The sequence below is a fragment of the Puma concolor genome, chromosome B1, assembly GCF_028749965.1.
Source record: "Puma concolor isolate L17-30 chromosome B1, mPumCon1.1.hap2, whole genome shotgun sequence".
Lineage (NCBI taxonomy): Eukaryota > Metazoa > Chordata > Mammalia > Carnivora > Felidae > Puma > Puma concolor.
Genome location: NC_141670.1, coordinates 60,701,991 through 60,727,161, shown reverse-complemented (window position 1 = coordinate 60,727,161; position 25,171 = coordinate 60,701,991). Strand labels below are relative to the sequence as shown.

Genomic DNA, 25,171 nt, shown 5'->3' with positions numbered 1-25,171 from the left:
GATGCATTTAGCACATATATATTCAATGTAGTTACTTACACAGTTGAGTTTATATATACTATTTTAGTATTTGGTTTCTATCTTGACTATATATTATATATTATTTTCTCTGTTCTTCTCTTTTTTTTATCAGTTTGTCTTCTATCATCACTTATTTGTGCATTATTTTGCTAATCTTTACCCCCAGAGATTACAAAATACATCTTTAATTTACATGACTCTTAATACTGCAAGAACCTTAAAATATTCAAATATATTTACTCTTCCCAACACCTGCATTATAAATGTCATGCATTTTAGTTATGTACATATATTATAAATTTATTATAATACATTACAATTATTTTTAGGTACAGTAGGTATTATCTACCCACACATTATCCTTTCTAGTGCACTTCATGCCCTGTTATATTTTCAAGGTTCCCAAGTTTAGATTTTTTGTTTGCCTAAGGCATATATTTCTTTTAGCACATACACAAAAACTATTAGAACTGATAAGCAATATTAGCAAAGTTGCAGGATACAAAATCAACATAAAAAATTTGTGTTTCTGTACATTAAGTATTTGAAAAGGAAAGTAGGACAATCTCATTTACAATAGCATCAAAGGAATAAAATATTTAGGAATAAGCTTAACCAAGGAGGTGAAAGGTCTCTCCACTAAAAGCTATAAAACACTGCAAGAAATTATAGGGGACACAAATAATGGAAAGGCATGCCATGTTCATAAATTGAAAGAATAATTACTATTAAGATGACAAAACTATCCAAAGTGACCTACAGATTCATTATAATTCTTACCAAAATCCCATGGCATTTTTTACAGAAATAGAAAAATAATCCCAAAATTCATACAGAATCACAAAACACCCTGAATAGTCAAAATGACCTTGAGGGGAAAATAAAACAAAGCCAGAGGCATCACCATTCCTAATTTCAGAATATATATCAAAGCCACAGTATCAAAACAGTATGGTACCAGCATAATGAAAGACCTATAGACAAATGGAACAGAATAGAGTCCAGAAGTAAATCCAGTATATGGTCAGCAGCTCTTTGACAAGGGTGCCAAGAACACACAATGGGGAAAGGATAGTTTCTTCAGGCAAAATTTGATATACACATATAAAAGAATGAAACTGTCCCTTACCATACACTGTACATAAAAATAAACTCAAATGGATTAAAGGCTTAAAGAAGACCTGAAACTATAAAATTCATAGAAGAAAATATAAGGACATGGGTCTTGGAATTTTTTGTTTGTTTTTTTTGTTTTTTATGACACAAAAAGCATAGGCAACAAAAATGAGAATAAACAAGTAGGATTATATCAAACTAAAAAGCTTCTGTACAGCAATAATAATAATAATAATAATAATAATAATAAAGCAAAAAGGAATTTCCAGAATGAGAGAAAATATTTCTAAGCCATCTATCCGACAAGGGGATAATATCCAAAATATATAAGAATATTCTATAACTTAAGAGCAAAAAAAAAAGGGGGGGTAAAGGACATGAATAGACACTTCCCCAAAGAAAACATGCAAATGGCCACCATATATATTAAGTCACTCAACTTTTAATGATGGGTATTATCAAAAAATCAAAAGATAAGTGTTGAAGGGAATATAGAAAAATTAGAATTCCTATACACTCTTGGTGGAAATGTAAAGTGGTACAGCCACTATGGAAAAAATTTGAAGGTTTCTTCAAAAATTAAAAATAGAACCATATGATCCAGTAATCCCATTTTGAAGTATATATCCAAAATAATTGACATAAAGATCTTGAAGAGATGTATGTACCCCCATGTTCACTGCATCATTATTCACAATAGGCAAGATATGGAAACAACCCAACGTCCATCAACCGATGAGTGAATAAGATAATATGGAATATACCTACAGAATATTATTCCATCTTAAAAAGGGAGGATATCTGGGGCACCTGGGCGGCTCAGTCAGTTAAACATTCAACTCTTGATTTCGACTCAGGTCATGATCTTATGGTTTGTGAAATTGAGCCCCAAGTCATGCTCTGTGCTGAGAGTACAAAGCCTACTTGGGCTCCCTCTCTCTGCCCCTCCCCTGCTCTCTCTCTCAAAATAAATAAAAAACATTAAAAAAAAAAAAGAAGGAAAATTTTCTATTTGCAATAACATGGATGAACCTAGAGGATATTATGCCAAGTAAAATAACCCAGTTGTAGGACAAATACTTCATGATTTCACGTATTTGGAAATTATATCTTATAAATTTTTATATTCCATTTATATCTTAAATACTCAAACTCACAGAAGCAGAGAACAGAACGGTGATTGCAAGGGCCTAAAGAAATGGGGAATTGTTTTTCATTGGATATGACATTTCTGTTATACAAGGTAAGTAAATTCTAGAGATCTGCTGTACAACAAACTACCTATAGTTAACAATACAATACTGTGCACTTTAAAATACAAGAGGATAAACATCATGTTAAGTGTTCCTACCAAAAAAACAAACAAACAAACACCCCACACACTAGGAAGTTTGGGGATGTGATGAATATATTTAGTACTTTGGTTATAGTGATGATATCATGGGTATATGCATATGTCCAAACACATTAAGATGTATACATTAATCATGTGCAATTCTTTGTATATCAATTATACTTCAATAACAATAAAGCTAAAAAAATAAGGTAGATATATGCATATCTTCCTGATATGTTATTAATTCAATCACAATATATTTACCCTATTTTAAATTATATTTAAAATATATACAAAATATATATACATATTTCTGTATGAAAATAGAGTAGGATGAAATTTTTGCCCATCTTCTGCTAGCTTCCATTATTTTGGTTAAAAAGTCGGCCTTCAATCTTATTATTGCTTTTTTTCAAGGAAATGTCTATTTCAGCTCTAGCCAGTTTATGATTTTCTCTCTTTTTTTGACTTTGAGTAGTTTTTGTTTAATATTTCTTTATATTTAACCTTCTTGAATTTGACTTATAAGCTTTTGAAACTATGGAGTGCTGGGGCGCCTGGGTGGCGCAGTCGGTTAAGCGTCCGACTTCAGCCAGGTCACGATCTCGCGGTCCGTGAGTTCGAGCCCCGCGTCAGGCTCTGGGCTGATGGCTCGGAGCCTGGAGCCTGTTTCCGATTCTGTGTCTCCCTCTCTCTCTGCCCCTCCCCCGTTCATGCTCTGTCTCTCTCTGTCCCAAAAATAAATAAAAAACGTTGAAAAAAAAATTTTTTTAAAAAAAGAAACTATGGAGTGCTATCTTTTATCAGCTTTGGAAAACTCCAAGTTATTAGTTTTGAGTACTCTTCTGCCATTTGTCTCCCTTCTCTTCTTAGGGGACTCCCATTACATAACATTAAACATTTTGAATGTGATCCATAATTCTCTTATGCTATCTGCCTTTATTTTAATTTTTTCTCTTTGTTACCATTTGGATACTTTCTATTGAGCTGTCAGCTCATTGATTCTTTCTTCTGATATATATATATTCTGATCAGATATATTTTTCAATTCTTAAGTCTCCATTGAATTATCTGAGAAAGGGTGCCTGGGTGGCTCAGTTGGTTAAGCATCCAGCTCTTGACTTCAGCTCGGGTCCTTATCTCACAGTTGTGAGATCGAGTTCGGCATCAGACTCTACACAGAGCATGAAGCCTGCTTGGGATTCTCTCTCTTCCTCTCTCTCTGCCCCTCCCCAGCTCATGCACTCTCTAAATAAATAAACAAATATTAAAAAATTATCAGATAAAATTCTAATTATATGGTGAAAATCTCCATCTTTCTGAATTTTGTCTATCACTTCTCCTATTTTCTTTAACATATTAACCATACTTATATTCTTTGTCTCTTAACTCCAGTATCTGAATCATCTCTGTGTGTACTACTATTGCCTACTTTTCTTCCTGCCATCTGGTCATATGTTCTTGCTTATTCACTTTTTTAGTTTTGTAGCTTTTTTTTCACCAGAAATTGTTTATAAAAGGACCTGGTAGGCTGATGTCATCTTCCACCAGAGTGAGTTCTCCCCTTTTTGTATTTGGTTAAATGAGTGAAGATGTGATCACTTTGATCCAAGTAGAGATTAAAGTGGTATTGTTGGTATTGCTAATATTGTTTTCCAGTTTTATTAAGTTTCAGTCTATATCCATTTTATCTCTGTTCCTGAGTCATGACCCTCTTGGAACTTTGAGTATGAGACTGGTGGGCCTAGTTTTCTCAGTACTAAGACTGCCAAAGATTTACCTCTTTCCTACAGAACTTCCTAACCCTTTATATCCTTCAGCTCTAAAAGCTTTCAAAATGTTTTGAGGGGGATACAAGCCTATGAATAAATGCAGAACCTTCCTTTTTGTGGGTTTTCTTTAATAAATTCCATAAGACTGCAAAAAAATTTTGTGTAGTAACCCAACATTTCATGCAGATCTGGGACTCAGTATAAACATCCTCAGTACACTCACAGAAATACTATGTCTCTCAAGTTTTTGTCACTTTATACCCATGTGATCACTAAAAGCTTTCATAATTTTTTTTAATCTCACAGAAGAGGATCTGTATATGCTAAGAACATTTTCAAACCATGTACAGAATCAACAAATTCTTTGGGAGAAAAACCATGGTTAGAGATTCCTATCACACCTTGAATAAGTTATTGCCGTTGTATAATTTTAGCCAATCATTGTTTCCACAGCTCTCTGTTGCAATACAAATGATGACCATTTACTATACCCTACCTGGAAGTGCACAAATTTCCAATAAACTTTAAGAAAAGCGAGAGAGAGTGACAGTGAGAGAGAGCGGAGGTCTTCATGCAAAACCTTCTTTCATTGTGTATTTTTATGATGTCTTTGTGAGAATTTAGATATTGACTTTCCCAAGTTTAATATAAATCATTTAAACAAAGCGAGCAATACTTCAAGCATATACATGTGATGAAAAAATGTGAAGATGATAGATCAATAACTAAAGATGTGTTCACTGATCAAGACAACATTGTGTGAGGCCTAAGATTTGTATTTGTGGAATTAGACAATATAGATTAACTCATCTCTTTTTGTTCTTTGTCACCTTTTACTAAGATTATGTAGTACAACCGGACTATCCCACTTTCTCAGATTCTTATGGAGTAAATTGGTAATAGTATTTGATGTTGATTTAAAAATAGCAAATCATGATCAAAGAATATTTTGCAAATAAAATCGGCAAACAGTTTTTTGTTTCTATTCTGTATGAGTCAAGGAATGATTTCTTCAATGACTATTCTAATATTTTTTTCAATGAGGACATTAGAGTTCACAACATATACTTCCTACCATAGCCCTATCTCAACATAAAAAGACCCTATGAGAACTACAGATTCAATGATAGGGACTTTTCTTTAAGTTCATTAAAGTTCCTTCAATGTATAATTATCTACATGGTTTCTTTAGCTGCTGAATGCTGTAATTTGATACAATCATACAAGCAAATGGAAAACATGAACAAAATTCTTGATCTTATTTTTCTTAAGGCAAGTGATCTTTTGATAGGTTTACAAGGGATAAGCTTATGAATTTGAGGTTAAATGTAACAGTCATTACAGAAAGAAAAATTATTATTCCACAAAACAAATGAAACCTATGTTGATAAAAATCCTACTGCTGCTGAATCACTTATGATAGGCTCTATTTAATTATACTAATTATTTAATGTTATCAGAAGCATACATTTTACCTTTGATTGATAAAACTTGAGAGTGGTATCTTGGAACTTCGCTGGAAGCAGTCTTCTTCCAAATAGATTTGCCAATACTAACACTAGCTTTTCCATAACATCTTGAGAAAAATGTTTTGAGCCTATATAAAACAAAGTGTCTTGTTACAAATGTAAAAACCGGTATCAATCCCATTTTTAACATTTAAATTGTATGTTCTATTGCATTTCATTTCATGAAAACTGAAAATTTGTGACAAATATAGCAACCAAGGAATGCCTCCGTCTGCTGACAGTTTACATCTGTGCCTTCTTTTTCACTCTTGCTACTCCCACTCTAATTCATACCCTAGCCATTCCAACCACAAATTGCCTCATCTCCTTACCTGGATTCTACTCCCCAAATTCGGGCTATGATCAGTTTTCCTGAAGCATTTTATGATCATGTCTCTCACCTATTCAAAAATCTCCGATTGTATCTAATGCCTCATAAACAAAATCCAATCTCCTTAGTCTAGCATTTAAGGCTTTCCAAAGTACAGCCCACAAATCACCTCCGAGCTTTACCTCCCTGTCTTACCTTCTCGCCACTCATACTAAGATACCATCAACTTGACTTACGTTCTATTCTTCACAACACATGAGCACTATACAGTAGTGATTAAAAAGGTGCTACATTTAATAACTTGGGCTCCAGAGTCAGACTCTTCCTATTTCAATCTTGGCTCTGACACTTAGTAATTTGTGTGACCATGGCAATTTATTTAACTTCTCTGTGTCTGAGTTTCCTCATTTACAAAAGAGTGATAGCCATATTATGTGCCTCATAAGGTTATCAAATTTTCTATCTCCATGTTTATAATAGCATACACCCTCATACCCCACCCCACCGACACACACATAGCAATAAACACAACTGTATTTCCGCTTGCAGGAAATTATTTCTCCTGTTGCAGAGCTTTTTGAGGAGAATTTCCTGAGTATCCTTGTTTCACAGAACAATGCATGGTCAGAGCATAGTAACTAAACCTGCACAAAGTAAACTGTTGTTATCAATTCATGATAGAAGATAAAGAAACGCTCTGAAAGGCACTGCATTTGCCAGGCATTAGGAACTATAACAAATGTAAGCACAAAAAGGAAAATATTTCTTTTAGGGACACTGTTTAAAGGTCCATGGTTTAATTATTAAAATCAAAAAGGTTTTAATAAAAAATGTGTTAAGTGGAGTATTAGCTGGACATTAAAATGGAATTCACAAAAAATTTACATGATATTGGCAAAAATATATTTTGGGGAAAGCAAGATTCTAGATTATGCAATTAGAGTAATTAAATTAAATTAAATTAAATTAAATTAAATTAAAGTAATATCAGTTATTTAAATATAAATATATAGTTACAGTCTAAGAAAATACGATTGGAAGAAAATATACACAAACACTGATGGTGAATTTCCTATTTAACATAATGCTTTCCTATATCCTTTTTCTATGATGAGCATGTGTAACATTTAATTAGAAAAAATATTTATTAAAAAACCATACATTATTTAATAAGTTCTGAATCCTGGAGTCCAGAAATCACTAAAGTTCATAAGAAATTGACATTTTAAAATAGGTGTCACAAAATATGGCTGTCTTCCATACAATTAGTAGGTATATAAAACTTCATTTTATCTAGTTTGGCATCTCTAAATTATCTAAATATTTGTAGAAAAAAATACTCAAGTGTTGGCTTCATATAGTCTCTGTTACTATTTTTAGATTATATACCCAAAACATCAAGCTTACCTTTCTTAGTTGGCTGACAAAGATTACGGAAAAGGCCTTTTACAAGAAAACTGACAAACACAAGATTAGAAGGCTCATGATAATGCAAATGTGATACAAGTCCAGCAAACCCCATCAGTTTACCTTCTTGATCTAAATAGCCCTAAAGAACAAAAATAATTTATTAGTTTGAGCCAACTCACCACAGACATGAATTAATAACGAACTGATTGTCAGTTTAAAATAGTACTTAATGCCAATGTAAGAGAGATTGCTAATCATTACCTCGCCAAGTTTTGGTAATTATATCAAGTGTAAGAAATATCAATCAATGGATAGGACCTTCTAAAGACTATAATTTGGCATGATAAAAAGTAAAGATAGTTCCATTCCTTTTCAAAAAAATAAAACAAACAAAAACAAAAACAAAAAAACAAAAACAAAGGACAGCCATACCTGTTTCATAAGAAACTGCAAAGAAAACAAGAAGTAAAGTTTTAACATCTCCGTGACTCTGGGTTGTTTGAAGGACAACAATGAATGCTTTAGCACTGACAGCACCTTGAAAGAATAATTTACACCATGTTAGTTCTATGAAATTCATTTGTAAATAATAATATGGGTATACTGTAATTCAATTTTTTTTCCCTGTATATTAGGATGTTTTGACATCTTAAAAAAACGTCTCTGGCTGATGAGAGACTGCTCCTCCCAGTGCTGGCTAATTTCTAAACATAATAACAATTTGCCTAAAAGCATGCCTATCGTAGGCAAACCAACCAATCCCAAGCATATACCCCTAACTACTTCCTTCAGTGACTCACATCCACAGAGTCAAAATTTCTTGTATCCTAAATCATCCCAGGGCCAGGTACCAGGCCACAAGAGGCCACCTGTACCGCCCACACAAAGCTCACTAGAATTATTCAAACCAACCAATGCTAAACTGCTTATCCTGCCCTGCCTTGCTTTTCCTATAGAAACTCTAATAAAAGCAGGCACCCAAACCTTCCCACTGCTCTTATCCTCTGCCTCCTGACCAGCCTGCTGTCTTTTGAACAGAGTCCTGCATAGAGTGCCGTGGTTCCTGTCATTAACACTTTTACAGTACTTTATTTTCCTGAGCTCCACCTCTGACTCCTCTTGTGGCTGCACCTGACTGACCATCACACAAAAGAATACAAAACAACAGGATAGGTATTACCCAAGACTCAGTCACATTTCATATTGTTTGCTTTGCCATCTTCTGGCATGGTACATCCTTCTTTTAACAACCAGAACGTATCAAACAGAATCATCAGAAATGAAACGTATTGCCAAATAATCTGACAATAAATGTGAATCCAGTTTAAGAGTTTACAGCTCTTGATTTGTTCTGTGAGAAAACAAGATATGCTGTGGCACGTCCTGCAGTACTGTTGCAAAAATAATGGAACTATCTTGATTAGAACCGAAGTAGTAAAAAGATTGCTTGGTTTCCAATATAAAATAGCATTGAGGTAGCAGTTCAGATATCTTTTATGCGCCCACTAAAATGTCTATGAGGTTCCAACAAAAGGAAAACTTCCCAACATCACCAAAATTTAAGCCTGGCCACCATTAAGCTTATAGAACCTAGGAAGAATCTGCAATCATTTTAAGGCCAGTGGATTCTGTGAAAAGAAGTGGGGGGAGGAACGTAGAGAGCAGAGAAAGAAGGGAGAAAGGAAGGGAGGTATAGTGGACTTCACCTTTACTCTAGGACGATTCTTTCTCAGGGTGCCAAAAATGCCCTTCCTGCTACCTCTTCTCTCTGTCACTCTACATTTAGAATTAGATGGCAACAGCAAGAAAACAGCAGACGACTAAGAGGGTGAGCAATTCATGGTGGTTCACTGTAATCTTAGAGATGTAGACACATAACTAAAGTCTGACTAGGACAGTAAGGACTCTGACAGCAATGCATAATGTAGTTTGTAGTGGTGAATGACATCCACGTGATCAATGTGGCAGCGAGACTGGCAGGAATAGATCAATAAGCTTTCAGTCCAGAAAAGATACATAAGTTAAAAATCTACTAAATACTGACATTTGGGCCAAAAGCCATTCATTTAGCTTCAGATTTAAAAGGGTATTTGGGGGTGCGTGGGTGGCTGAGTCGGTTAAGCAGCCAACTCTTGATTTCGGTTCAGGTCATGATCTCACAGTGGTGAGATCGAGCCCCACATTGGGCTCTGTGCTGGGCATGGAGCCTGCTTAAGATTCTCTTCTCCCTCTTCTTCTGCCCCTCCCCTGCCAACACGCTAAATAAATAAATAAATAAATAATAAATAGGTATTTGAACAGCAATTAGGTGGTGAGAGAGAAGCCAGAGTAAAATCATGTATTTTATTCCTTGGCAATCCATAAGATTTATTTCTTTTTTCTTTTCCTGAAATTTATTGTCAAATTGGTTTCCATACAACACCCAGTGCTCATACCAACAGGTGCCCTCCTCAATGCCCATCACCCAATTTCCCCTCCCTCCCACCCCCCCATCAACCCTCAGTTTATTCTCAGTTTTTAAGAGTCTCTTATGGTTTGCCTCCCTCCCTAACTTTTTTTTCCCTTCCCCTCCCCCATGGTCTTCTGTTAAGTTTCTCAGGATCCACATAACAGTGAAAACATATGGTATCTGTCTTTCTCTGTATGGCTTATTTCACTTAGCATAACACTCTCCAACCATGTTCCAACCATGTTGCTACAAAAAGCTCTATTTCATTCCTTCTCATTGCCAAGTAGTATTCCATTGTACATATAAACCACAATTTCCTTTATCCATTCATCAGTTGATGGACATTTAGGCTCTTTCCATAAGATTGAAACAAACATACCTGCATTCAAAAGTGACCAAAACCCACAATAGATCAACTCTTTATAAGAAAATTGATCATCTTTCTAAAATTATTGTCATGCTAAACAATACTTATTAAATGTGTGCACAAGCCGGGGTGCCTGGGTGGCTCAGGCAGTTAAGCTCTGACTTTGGCTCAGGTCATGATGTCACAGCTCGTGGGTTCAAGCCCTACATCGGGCTCTGTGCTGACAGCTCAGAGCCTGGAGTCTGCTTTGGATTCTGTGTCTCCCTCTGTCTCTACCCCTCCTCTGCTCTCAAAAATAAATAAGCCTTTATGTTCTGTCTCTCAAAAATAAATAAGCATTAAAAAAATTAAATAAATAAATAAATAAATAAATAAATAAATAAATGTCTGCACAGAAATTAGGACAAACGTCTTTAGCCACAGGGTAAATGAGAAAATTTCAATGAGAAATATAGAGAAAACAAATAAAAACGAGAGAGAGAGAGAGAGAGAGAGATTTGATGCTATATAAAAAGAGATATATGCTATATATAAATGAATAAGGATCACAGTGGAGCAGACAGGAGATAACATTTACAATTTAGAAGGCGTGGTAACAGTAGTCTTCACTGACAGTAATGTTAGAACAAAAACTTGAATAAGGTAAAGCAGGGAGACTATGCACACAAAGTCATGGTCCTCAGACTGAAATGTGCCTGAAGTATCTATGGAGCAGTAGTGGGCTCATGTGGGGGGGGAAGAGAAGGGTGAGGTCAACAAGAAAATCAGGGACCAGGTTCTGTAGAACCATCAGGAAAACACTGGTTCTTACTCTTAAACAAAACCAAACAACAACAAAAAGGTACCATAAAGAAAAAAAAGGTCGACCTATAAAAATTGTTTTCTTCATGCAGCAACAAAAGTTTTTGAAAAATTATTTGGCATCCTCGGATGTCCTAAGACAAGACCTCTACAAGACAAGGCACAACAGCATAAGGTAAGTGGACAATTATAAACTGACATTTAAAAAAATAATATTTTATTAAGATGTGAAAGAGTTCACATAAGAAATAGTGAAGAATTTCAGGAGAACTAAAATTCCATAGCAGACTTAATATCCACATGTGTATTACTAAAGAGCAGAACTGAAACTCTGGAGAGCAGCATTATCAATGTGAAATATAAATTTCACATTATTTATCATAATGAAGAAAAACATAGCATTAGAGAACCAAAAAAGGATTTTTGATTTAACAATTAAACCTTTTCCTGAAAAAGTTGAACAAATTAAAACAGAAGCAAATATCAAAGATCTAATTTAAGAAACCTCTTTTGCATTCCAAAACTACTTGAGCATTGCACAATGCAAATACATTTAGCAATACTGAATTGCACACTTAAAAATGGTTAAGATGATACATTTTATGTTATTTGTATTTTACCACAATTTAAAAAATCTGAACATGAAGGGGAGCCTGGGTTGCTCAGTCAATTAAGCGTCCGACTCTTGTTTTCAGCTCAGGTCATGATTTTGGGGTTCGTGAGTTTGTGCCCCTCATTAGGCTCCATGCTGACAATGCAGAGCCTGCTGGGGATTCTGTCTCCCTCTCTCTCTCTGCCCATCCCCTGTTCGCTCTCTATCCTTCTTTCTCAAAATAAATAGATAAACATTAAAATTGTTTTTTAAATCTGAACATAAAGTTTCAAAGCTCTTAACATTTAATAACAAAAACATCAATTTAAAAACTGATTCACAGAACAGAAAATCGTGAGGAAAAGAATTTGACACATAAGGATTTTTTTTAATATTCATATAATTACATAGACAGAAAAAAATCAAACTAACTACAAGAAAACAGGAATTAGCATGGCTCCACTAGGGGAGACTAAAAAAATCTACTCCTCTGTAACAGTAAATGCCGGAAGAAAAGAAGCTATCTTAGTTTGATGTGATGAGTAAAGAGAATATTCTAAGAATTTTATGTCCACATTTGAGCCTTTTATGTATAAAGATTAGATAGATCTTCTCAAATATGCCAAGGCAAAGAAAATAAACCAATTCAATAAACTTTCTAAAAAATATTTTTAAAAGCTTACTAAAAATGTGTTTTTCTTTCCTACACAGAAGTAACAATTAAGAATGCAGAAATGGGGAAAGTTTTGGTCTAAAATGATATGTGCTTGCTTTGTAAGACCATCAACAACACAAGAGCCAACTCATCACAGAAGTCCTAAAAGAACCCTCACATTGACAAACACATTGACAAACACTGATTTCACTGGGCATATACAAAAACAGGGAAGAATGGGTGTCTTTAACAATGCATCTTCATAAGGATGAAAATCAAATTGGTTTAATTATGAATTTTAAACCTCTCATTGTGGGACTGGACTTAAAATATTTACCTGAGCAAATAAACTTCAGGAAAAGTTTACAACCATATTCTGAAGTCCAATTAAATATATCAGTATTTGAAACCAAATGCATACCTATGCCAAAATACCAAAATGATAATATCACTCACTGTCTTTGGATGATAAAACCTTTTCCTTCTTTCAACCTTTTGCATTATCTAAATATTCTTTGATGACTTTGGGTTACTACTTTTTTTACAAAAAAAATATAAACTTTTATTATGAGATAACAACGAATCCTGTTCCTTTTGAAAACCAGAATCTAACCCACATCTTTTAAAATCTATAGCCTGCACGCTTAGTCCTGTAGGATTATGCTGATCACACATGAAAAAGGTAATCTTTAATTCCATATGTCCATCCAGCCATGAATTCTATAATTGATAGAGGAGACAAATAAAACTAATTATTATTCTCCCATTCCACTCCCAACCTTATACTATTTAAGACATTGCAAAACATAAAAAAACCTGATGAAACAGAAGAGTTACTGCTACAGACTTCTAATCAAGAGCAAACCCAATCACAGCGCAGCTAGTAATGAAGACAATAGCTCAGAAAATGTCAAGCACGGTACCTTTGCCTTAGCATCTTCTGGGTCATCTCCCTTGGAAGCCAGCAGCATGAGTCGCAGGACCAGGGTTATGCTGAGAGGAAACTGTCCTCTCAGTTCAGGAACATTGGATTTAATGAGTTTTCCTATTTTGGGCAATGGAATATCAAAGAAATATACATCTCCCATCAGGTCTTGACCTCGTCTTCCAGCACGTCCAGACATCTGGAAACAAAATTACAAAGTAAAACCTCCCTGAAAGATGGCAGAGTAGGAGGAGGACCCTGACCTTGTCTCATCTCTTAAACACAGCTAGATCAACATCAAATCATCTGAACACCTAGGAAATCAATCTGAGGATTAAGAGATCAATCTCCATAATTTGAGGGAGAGAACATGGCAGGTACGCAACGTGGAGAAGTGAATTGGGGGAGAGAAAAGCCGCCGTGTCCCAGAGGAGGGAGCCCTTTTCACAGACGAGAAAAAGAGAAGGAGACAGGGAGCAGAGAGTATCAGGTTCACAAAAGAAAATCACTACCCCTGAAGAGTAGCCACAGAGAAAGAGTGGGGGAAAAAAGGAGTGAAAACATACACACAGGAGTGCACAAGAAAATTGTTCCCCAAAACCACTGACAGGGAAAAAGGAGAGGGTTTCAATACCACCATTTTTTTTTATAAACAGCAGAGTAGAGAGTCTGAAGTTCTGGAGGTCGGCACCTGCTGGTGCTCCAGCGAGGAAGCAGGGGGGAGCCCAGGGAGAAGGGAGAAGTGATTTCCTTATACGGAGTGCATTTGGTAGAGGTGATACAGCCTCTCCATGGGCAAAAGATCTGGTGGGCACCACTGAGCTGCCCCATGGCCTGTATAGGAACAAAGACTCTGGCTGAGGACAGCAAACCCTGGCATCAGCTGTGTGTTGTGATTTACCATAAACTTCAAGCTGCTGCTGCTGTGTGGTTATGCAACTGTTTTATGGGGTAAGCCAGGCCTGGCCATAGCACAGTGAGACCCTCTCCTACAGTGTAAGCATAGGTTGAGCCCCAGAAGTCTCTGAAGTGTATGATTTTGAAACACAGCCACAGCTGAGACAAAACAGAGGAGAGCTATACCACCTGACAGGTGGACAGCTCAGACACAGACAGGGTGAAGGTAGGGATCTGACAGAAGCTGGAGACACAGGAGGAATGATTATTTCTGTGTCTGAGAGGGTGTGAACTTCCCACTCCAGAGACTAGAGAATGGGGCAAAGCCATTTTCACAAATAGCCCACCAGCATTGATTGACTTCAGTGAGCTAAACTGTGCCACTGGGTAGAGAATGGAGGTGTTACACCAAGCCCCACCCCCACACCCTCCAGGCACATCTCCATTTAGGCAAATCCGCCTAAGAATTAGAGCAGCAGGCCCTTCCCCAAGAAGACCAATAATGATCCAATAAAAAGATGTATAGTATAAGAATGGATGAAAATAAAGAAGACCCATCTATATGCTGCCTACAGGAGACTCATTTTAGACTAAAGACATTGGAAGATTGAAAGTGAGGGTATGGAGAACCATATATCAGGCTAATGGATGCCAAAATAAAGCTAGAGTAGCCATACTTATATCAGACAAACTAAATTTTAAAACAGACTGTAACAAGAGATGAAGAAGGGCATTATATCATAATTAAGGGGTCTATACACCAAGAAGATCTAACAATTGTAAATTTTGTACTCCCAACATGAAAGTACCCAAATATACCAATCAATTAATCACAAACATAAAGAAACACATTGACAATAATATGATAACAGTAGGGAACTTTAACACCCCACTTATAGCAATAGACAGATTACCTAGGCAGAAGATCAACAAGGAAACAATGGCTTTGGATGATTCACTGAACCAGATGGATTTAACAGATATATTCAGAACATTCCATCCTAAAACAGAATACAAATTCTTTTCGAGTGCACATGGAACATTCTCCAGAATAGATCACATACTAGGTCACAAATCAGCCTCAACAAGTACAAAAAAACTGAGATCATACCATGCATATTTTCAGACCACAACACTTTGAAACTGGAAGTCAACCACAAGAAAAAATTTGGGAAGACCACAAATACATGGAGATTAAAGAACATCCAACTAAACAATGAATGGGTTAACCAGAAAATTAAAGAGGAAATTATAAAGTACATGGAAGCAAATGAAAATAAAACCATGACAGTCTAAAAACTTTGGGATACAGCAAAGGCATTCCTGTGAGGGAAGTATACTGCAATATGGGTCTACCACAAGAAGTAAGAAGGTCTCAAACACACAACCTAAACTTACATCTAATGGAGCTAGAAAAGGAACAGCAAATAAAGCAATAAAGCGTAAAGTTAGCAGAAGAATGGAAATAATAAAGACTAGAGCAAAAATAAATGATATGGAAACAAACAAAAAGAACACCCAGTAGAACAGACCAATGAAACTAAGAGCTAATTCTTCAAAAGAATTAGTAAAACTGACAAGCCCCTAGCTAGACTTATCAGAAAGAAGAGAGAAAGGACCCAAATAAATAAAATCATAAATGAAAGGTGAGAGATCACAATCAACACCACAGAAATACAAACAATGATAAGAGAATACTATGAAAAAATTATATGCCAACAAACTGGGCAATCTAGAAGAAATGGGTAAATTCCTAGAAACATACAAACTACAAAATCTGAAACAGAAAGAAATAGAACAGACCCATAACAGCAAAGAAATTGAAATAGCAATCAAAAAATCCAAACAAAAGTCTAGGGCCAGATGGCTTCCCTGGGGAATTCTACCAGCAGACATTTAAAGCAGAGTTAATACCTATTTTTCTCAAACTGTTCCAAAAAATTGAAATGGAAGGAAAACTTCCACACTCATTCTATGAGGCCAGTATTAACTCGATTCCAAAAACCAGACAAAAACCCCACTGAAAAGGAGAATTATAAGCCAATATCCCTGGTGAAAATGGATGCAGAAATTCTCAGCAAGATGCTATCAAATCAAATCCAACAGGACACAAAAAGAATTATTCACCACGGTCAAGTGGGATTTATTTCTGGGCTGCAGGGGTGGTTCAATATTTGCAAATCAATCAATATGATACACCACATTAATAAAAGAAAGGATAAGAACCATATGATCCTTTTAATAGATGTAGAAAAAACATTTGACAAAATACTGCATCCATTCTTTTTTTCCTTTTTTTACAGCATCCATTCTTGATAAATACACTTAACAAAGTAGGTATAGATGTAACATATATCAGCATCATAAAGGACATAAATGAAAGACCCATGCGTAATATCCTCAATGGGGAAAAACTGAGAGCCTTTCTCCTATAGTCAGGAACAAGACAAGGATGTCCACTCTCACCATTACAATTTAGCATAGTACTGGAAGTCTTAGCCTCAGCAATCAGACAACAAAAAGAAATAAAAGGCATCCAAATTGGCAGGGAAGAAGTCAAACTTTCACTATTTGCAGATGACATGATACTCTATGTAGAAAGCTGAAAGTCTCCACCAAAAAACTGCTATAACTAATACATGAATTCAGCAAAGTCACAGGATATAAAACCAACATACAGAATTATTTTTTTCATTTCTATACACCAATAACAAAGCAACAGAAAAATAAATCAAGGAATTTATCCCATTTGCAATTACACCAAAAACAATGAGATACCTAGGAATAAACCCAACCAAAGAGGTAAAAGATCTATACTCTGAGAACTATACAACACTTATGAAAGACATTGAAGAGGATATAAAGAAATGGAAAAGCATTCCATGCTTATGGACTGGAAAAACATTGTTAAAATGTCTATACATTTTATGCAGTCTACACATTTAATCCAATCCCCATCAAAATATTGCCAGCATTTTTCACAGAGCTAGAACAATCCTAAAATTTGTATGGAACCACAAATGACCCTGAATAGCCAAAGCAATCCTGAAAAAGAAAACCAAAACTGAAAGCATCACAAATCTGGATTTTAAGCTATCTTATAAAGCTGTAGTCGTTAAGACAATATGATCATTAACTCCATTTTACAATGTAGAAATAAGGACATGGGGAGTAGAAGAAACTTGTCTATAGTTAAACACCAGAAAGTGAAAGGTCCTGAATTCACACCCTGGTAATTGGATTCCCAAGTTCAATTTCTGAAATATTATAAGACCCTTGCTCCAGAACCCTAACTCTGTGATTCCCAAAGATGATGTGGGAGAGGAGAGCTCATGCAGACACAGGAGCAGGAGAAGAAATCAGGAGAACGGGGGTAGAGGTTGGTAAAGTGGTGGGAAATAACAGGGGTGTTATATTGGGTAGGAACAAAGTCTATAAGGGAATAGAAAGTAAGTGCTTAGAGGGGAAAAACTTGAATATTGGCTGATATATCAAAATTTGATGCCACTGGCAGAAAGAATCATCAAATGTTCCTGAGTATGGAAGCCTATAAAGACAAACTATACTGTGTGCGGGGCATAGGAGAGTAAGGAGAATCGAAAATCTAGAGAACTGTTTTAATAATACAAAGCCAAGTGCCTGGGTGGCTCAGTCAGTTAAGCATCTGACTCTTGATTTCAGCTCAGTTCGTGATCTCATGGTTTGTGATATTGAGCCCCGCGTCACTCTATGGAGCCCTGTGTCGGGCTCTGCACTATAGCAAGGAGCCTGCTTGGGATTCTCTCTCCCCTCTCTCTCTGTCCCTTCCCCACTCTTTCTCTCTCTCTCAAAATAAATAAATAAACATTTAAAAAGTAATAATACAAGGCCAAGAATATATGATGAGAGATAGTGAAAGCAGAAATTGCAAGGCAAAAATCAAATACCACTACATGTAGGAGAATAATGAAATGGGCTTGGTAAAAGATTGTGTATTGGGAGCAAAAAAGAGAGAAGTGTTAGCTCCAGAGGCAAAATCATATGCACAGGAAATGAATGAGTAAATGTTTATCCAGCACCTTTGATGTGTATCTTTTGTAGAAATTACTTCATTTAATTTTTACAAATGCTATGGGATAATAATTATTACCCCTATTTTGGAGATAGGAAAAAAGGATCAGGCGGGTCAGATATCTCACCTAAGGTCACATATCTGGTTAGTGATGGCCACACCATTCCAAGCTCACATGCTTTCCCCTATACCACAGCTAAAAATGACAGTCAGGCATGAATGAATGTCAAGGTGTGCTAGCACACAAACTGCAATATGTTTGTAAACTAACAGCTCACATTTTTTACTATTTTATGGTCCTATTTTCATGATGCAATAGTGAGTGTATGCATATTGAAATACCTGTCTGTAATTTAAAGCATCCAGGTAGACTGAGTTTTGAGCAAAAACCACAGATTTACAAGGCATGTTGATGCCTAAAGCAAGTGTCCCAGTAGCTGTCACCACCTAGAGAGAGAAAAAAATTATGTCATAAAATAGCATTTCACTAGAATGCCATATAGTTACTAAAACTCTTTGAAGTTCAGTTGAACCACAGTGGGAAAATGGTATTTTCCCAAGTGAACCAAGTGGCTACAGATACTAGCCACGTTGGTAATCTTGTTATTTCACAAACACATCCAGTACATTCTCAGCCCAGGACCATACCAGTCACTGCTCTGCACGTAATATTCTTCTCCCAAATATTCGCCTGGCTTGTTCAGTTCTATGCTTGAATGTCAAAGAGAAATTTCTGGTCTACCACACCCAAAATAACCACCCACACTATCCTACATTATTTCTCCTCATAGCATTAATGACTACTAGTATAATAGTGATAGTATTTGTTTATTTCTCCTATACCAGACTCCAAGCCGTATTCACCATTGTATCTCCACACTGAGAAGAATAAATGACAGGTGTTCAGTAACTATTTCTTAATAATAACTAAAAAGGGAATTTCCTTATGACACAGTAATAATACTTTTATAAAGCCACTTCTGGGCAATTGCCTACTTCATCCACTGTAACTTATTTGTGAAGTTTATTTCTTTGGAAAGAACATATTTTATCATAATACTAAAACAAAGTTTCATTTTTCCCTCTGAATTGCCTTGATAACTGACCAAACAAAGGGGTAGGATAAACTTTAAAGTTTCTTAAATGATCAACTTTTGCTCATTTTCTCATATAATGTTGGGTATTTTAAATGGCTTTCTTTTTCTCTTTACATTGACTGTCATATATGCTACGGTTTATTTTTAATATTTAAGTATTTAGAATAATTTTCTCTATTTATTCTGTAACTGAATACATCTGTGACAACGCAAAACACATTTATTAAGAATTTTTCTAAAGTTCTTCAATTAAAAAAAGTGGGCAGAGTAAAAACATTAAATTTATGCTGTAACTAGAAAAAAACACCTTTTTAAAAATGTGTTCTTTATAACAAAGCTATCACTATTTCCATAGTGTCTTTTCTACAGTGATCCAATTATTCATTTATTAAAATAATAGTAATTAAGACACTACCACTTAACATATAGTATTTTAGACACAAGACATACTGATCAAAATAAGTGTGCCTATTTTCCTGAGCTTATAATCCTGGAGAAAATTTTGTGTCCAGTTATTGGCTTTTAAAGCAAATAAACAGCTTATTATTAGTTAAGAGAGAAATTAAGCAAAGTTGTTAATGACATAGTTTTGTTTTTATCCAAATTAAAAAAATTACCCTTGAATTTTTCTCAACATCTAGTTCAAGATTAAAGGATACTCCTTACTGTAGTACTCTCTCACTCTCTCCTCTCAACCCTCCTCCTCTTGCTCTGTCTCCCTCCCTCTCTCTCACTCTGTGTCTCTGTATCTCTGTGTCTCTGTCTTTCTCTCTCACACACACACGAATGTAATATCCATCATATAAAAATTTTAATATGGATAATTTTTTAAACTCACAGGCTATTTTTAAATATTACTCAAGATGTAAACAAAGAAATTATATAAATCCTCCTTGTGGATTTATCCAGATTATCCCCATGCACCCTCATGGAACATACTAAGTAAACATAATAAGGGTTGGTTTTCAAGCTATTTAAAGTAATCTTCCTCTTGTCCATTATTAGTGATAGGAGAGAGAGCATTTAGGAGTGACTCATTTAGGAATGATTCATTGCCAAGTTATGCAATGGGGCACTGAGGAAGCAATGCATTCTTGCTCTTATTTCAGCTATTAAATTGCGAAAAGATTTGGTCAAAATCCTATCATAAGCGTCCTCCAAGCCCAGGAAAGAATGTCTGTAGCCAAAATTATATGAACAGCTGACAAAATTTCCTAGATATTATAAATGAAACACAAAGGGGTTGTTCCAAGATCATAATAGGTGTGCTTCATTACAGAAATATTTAGAAAAGTGTCTGTTTAGAGAATATTTTAATCTCTTGAAAAAGAGAAAAGCTAAATGATAAACTTCAAAACTCCTCCCTCAATTAAATGAGATGGAAGAATATGCAGTGACATTATGGGCTATTTAAAAAAAGATATAATTAGATGAGAAAAACGTGGTCCATTTTTCATGGACATTCACTTTCCTACACACATAGCTTCACTTTTTGGAATGAAAACATTTACCTACCTTAATAAATCCTTTCCTAAAAAGAATCTCAACTAACTGTTTTTCTTTGAAGTTTAAAGAGCTGTGATGATATCCAATACCCCTTCTTGCCAAAGCCTTCAGTTGTTCACCTTTTCTTGTGGATTTTACTCGATCAAACACCATCTGCAAAGTCTGAAAGAAGCAAGAGTGTTAGGGATTTTGATCATTTCTTATCTAAGTTTAAATGAAAATAAAATAGTTAAATGAAAATAACAGTCATACTATGCAGTCGTTTGACAAAACGAAGCAAGTGCTTGAAATGGACTCTACGTGAGTACAAACAACATTTTATGGCAGCAGCAGTAACTATAGGAAATATTCCAAAATCTTGAACAGACTGTCTCTCACTTTCTCACCCCACTACTCAGGTGAAAAGTCCTGATGACACAGTAGATAAAACACCCAGAGGAAGTGTGAGTGCATGACCTGAGGGAGCCTTGCAAGCTCTCCCCAGGGAGAAAGAGAAACTTCTCCAGAATGGCCGGGCAGGTTCTTCACCCCATATGGTGGGGGAGTGCTTACTTCTCACTGCAAATCCATCACAAATGGCCTTAAAAATGTCAATTCCCTAAGAAGGAAATCCACTTGTGTAGAGTTATATGTACAAAGATAAATACTGCTTACGAGAGGGAGAAAAAGAAAAACAAAAAACAAAAAAAAACAAAAACAACCTAAGTGTCCAAAAGCCAAAGACACTTCAGTTGTATAGTCATCCATGCAATGGAATATTGAGAAGGAATTCAAATGATGATGTAAATTTATGGTTATTAAAAAAAGAGAGAGACCATGAAGTTTACAAAAAAAAAAAGAAAAAAAAAAGGTATATAATAGAACTGTGTGTGTAGGCGCCTGGGTGGCTCAGCCAGTTAAGCATCCACAACTCTTGGTTTTGGCTCAGGTCACGATCTCACGGTTTCATGGGTACAAGCCCCACGTTGGGCTCTGCACTGACAGTGCGCAGCCTGCTTGGGATTCTCTCTCTCCCCCTCTCACTGCTCCTCCCCACTCACCCTGTCTCTGTCTCTCTCAAAATAAATAAACTTTAAAAGAAAAAAAAAGACCTGTGTGTGTGTGTGTGTGTGTGTGTGTGTGTAGTCACAAATGAAAGGTTCATCCAGAAGAGAAGTGATTACCTCTGATTGATGGCATTGTTTTGTTATATTAATTTGTATTTTCAAATTCATCTACCTTAAGCATGAATTATTTGCATTAAAAAAGGGTTTTTTTGTTAATATATATTTTTATTATTTTTTTATTTTTATTTTTTTCAATATGTGAAATTTATTGTCAAATTGGTTTCCATACAACACCCAGTGCTCATCCCAAAAGATGCCCTCTTCAATACCCATCACCCACCCTCCACTCCCTCCCACCCCCCATCAACCCTCAGTTTGTTCTCAGTTTTTAAGATTCTCTTATGCTTTGGCTCTCTCCCACTCTAACCTCTTTTTTTTTTCCTTCCCCTCCCCCATGGGATTCTGTTAAGTTTCTCAAGATCCACCTAAGAGTGAAAACATATGGTATCTGTCTCTCTCTGTATGGCTTATTTCACTTAGCATCACACTCTCCAGTTCCATCCACGTAGCTACAAAGGGCCATATTTCATTCTTTCTCATTGCCACATAGTACTCCGTTGTGTATATAAACCACAATTTCTTTATCCATTCATTAGTTGATGGACATTTAGGCTCTTTCCACAATTTGGCTATTGTTGAGAGTGCTGCTATAAACATTGGGGTACAAGTGCCCCTATGCATCAGTACTCCTGTATCCCTTGGGTCAATTCCCAGCAGTAGCACTTGTACCCCAATGTTTATAAAAAAAGTTTTAATGAAAAAATTGACATACCACTTTTAGATATAACAATATCTTTTTAGTGGTATGTTTTAACTACAATATACAAAGCTTCTGATTTTGACAAATTCTGTGTACATTATTTAAAGAGCATTGAACCATATGTACCCAAATATTCAAATGAAGCATGTGGGATTGAAGTCTAGAATTCAGGCTGAGAAAACCCTTTTCGTGAAAGAAAAAATAATAAAAGGGCAGACCCTCTCAGGGACTAATTGTTAACAAACAAGAAATAATCTATAAATCCTGATCTTATCCTTTTTAGACATGCTCTGCAAAGCCCTCAAGAGTTATGTGTAACTGGAAGTTCACACACAGAGATTTCTATTCTCGTAGAGATTGCATTTAGTTATTGCATTCAATACTGTCTATAACTGAGAAATAACAGCTGATGAGCGAAATCATTTCCTGGAGGAGCATTTCATTCTAACAGCTGACCTCTGTGTCTATTGCTTTTTGGTTAGCATAGGTACACTCCTGAGGGATTTCCAGGTTCTTCTCTAAAGTCCTGAGTAGATTAGTATGTTCAGCTTCATGTATTAGTCTTTGATCCATTTTTCTGGGATTTTTCTGGCTTTTCTCATCTCTGTGCATAAAAATAAATGTTAAGCAATGAATAGTCAGATTTGCTTACCATAGTGAGCCCATGACTTCCCAGACCCCCTCATCACCCAGACAGTCATTCCTATATACATCTGTACTATTTTGACTCAAACTTCCTCCTCTAATGCACTTCCTCATTAGCTTCTGGGCCTTGTGATCCCATAGCAAAACAATTTCCCTGTACACCCATATTTTCCCTGAATGTTCCCTTACCTTCTTGCTGCAAGTAGCCTTCTTACCACATCCAGTTCTCCCCAGAGGACTTTGATTCCTCTTGCTAAATTGGTGATCATTTTCTCTTTCTCATCTTTCATTACTCTAGGCTTGGAGGTAACGTGGGCATACTCCTTGCTCCACATTGCCAATTTCAGGCCATTCTCCTTTCCTTCTTGTGGTAGAGGCTACAAGCTCTCTGAGTTTGGTTGGTAAGGAAGGGCTCTCAGTTACACTGTTCCCTGGAGAATTGTTCTCAACTGACAAGAGCTTCCTGGACAAGAGCTTACAACCTCTCCTCAGAGTGAGGAAGTTGCCCACAGCCAGTAATTGACTGACATGAAGTACAAAAATCAGCCACCTTGACCCAAGTTGGGCAATTTTGTGATGCTCTCAGATCTCCCTGTTGGATCAGGCTCAGGCAATGTTGCAGCAAGACCCATATCTATGCATATTTTCTTCACTTTCCCTTTTTATGCTTCCTACACTTTCTTACAGGGCCCTCATGAGCTCAACCTTTCAATAAATCACTTACATCGATACCCTCCTTTCAGGGTGCACTACTAGGGAATCTTGCCTAAGTTATGGCCGCATAAACCTCTGCCATGTCATCAGACTGTATTATCCATTACCTCTCAATGTAACAGCCTTTTATAGATACCCAGATCACTTACCCTTTCTTTGATTTTTTTTTCAGTTTTCCCCTTAACTGTGAATATAAGACAACTCCAAATATGAGAAGATGAGCTCACGTGTAACCCATCACTAAGAGGTCTCACCTCCAGCTAACATAACCCTTAACTCAAGGATATAACTATGGAAAGGCCTGGCCCTAATGTTTGCAGAGCATGAGGCAGAGTACTAGTGGAGGCCCACATATTGTGGTTTAACTATTTATAAGTTTTAAATCAAGGTAACAAACTATCAAATAAAATATATTCTCTTCTCCTACTTTGACAAATATAACTCCATAACAATGCAGAATTTAAAAGGGTGAGAATGAGCTCCAGGTGGCCAAGTCCCCTAAGATCCACTGACACCTAATATTATTGGAATAGATACAAAGAGAGGAGGACCAGAGTAGTACTCTCCAAAACACAAGGACCAAGGCAGAGGCCCCCTCTCACTCTCCGTATAATGATGGTGCTGAACAAAGTGTTAAAACATTCTTTGTATTTTTACAGTGTGAATTGTTGGTCACTAATCCAATTTGAAATGATGTCTCCTGGTGCCCTGAAGAAAAGTTGTCTAAAGATCAGTACTAAAAAGGCTTATACTTCCTACACTGTCTCTGGGCTCTTCACCTTCCATTACTTCCAAGGAAATAATACAACAGGCAGAAATAATAGAGGCAGAAAGTTCAGCAGCGAGTTATAGCTTGCCCTAGAATTTGAGAATTCTGAATCAGAGAAGCTCTAAAATCTGTGTCAGCTTTGAAGAAGTATCTGCGTTTGATTGCTCAGACTTATTTAAAAATATTTATGAAATGACTATTACCTGTCAAGCAACATGCTGAGCACTAGAGATAAAAAGAGAGAATTACTAATAATGTAGGAAAAAGAAAGACAAGTAAAAATAACAGCAATACACTATAATAATTGATCTACTAATTATTAAAAGTGTAGCAAGAACACAGA

General features: G+C 36.0%; 1 protein-coding gene across 6 annotated transcripts in view; it reads right to left on the bottom strand.

The window, feature by feature from the left end:
• Nucleotides 1-25,171, bottom strand: part of LOC112858881 (putative ATP-dependent RNA helicase DDX60) — a 114,185-nt gene that overhangs the window by 18,977 nt on the left and 70,037 nt on the right. For all 6 annotated transcript variants that reach the window (XR_015250137.1, XM_086703904.1, XM_086703905.1 and 3 more), the window contains 7 exons: nucleotides 23,157-23,304; nucleotides 20,844-20,996; nucleotides 18,574-18,678; nucleotides 13,282-13,482; nucleotides 7,927-8,031; nucleotides 7,492-7,633; nucleotides 5,721-5,842 (listed from right to left, as the gene is read on the bottom strand). Coding sequence is in view for 5 of the 6 variants with exons in the window: in XM_086703904.1 (XP_086560030.1) it covers nucleotides 5,721-5,842; nucleotides 7,492-7,633; nucleotides 7,927-8,031; nucleotides 13,282-13,482; nucleotides 18,574-18,678; nucleotides 20,844-20,996; nucleotides 23,157-23,304 (976 nt within the window). In the remaining variant the exon portion in view is untranslated. The remainder of the gene's footprint in view (nucleotides 1-5,720; nucleotides 5,843-7,491; nucleotides 7,634-7,926; nucleotides 8,032-13,281; nucleotides 13,483-18,573; nucleotides 18,679-20,843; nucleotides 20,997-23,156; nucleotides 23,305-25,171) is intronic.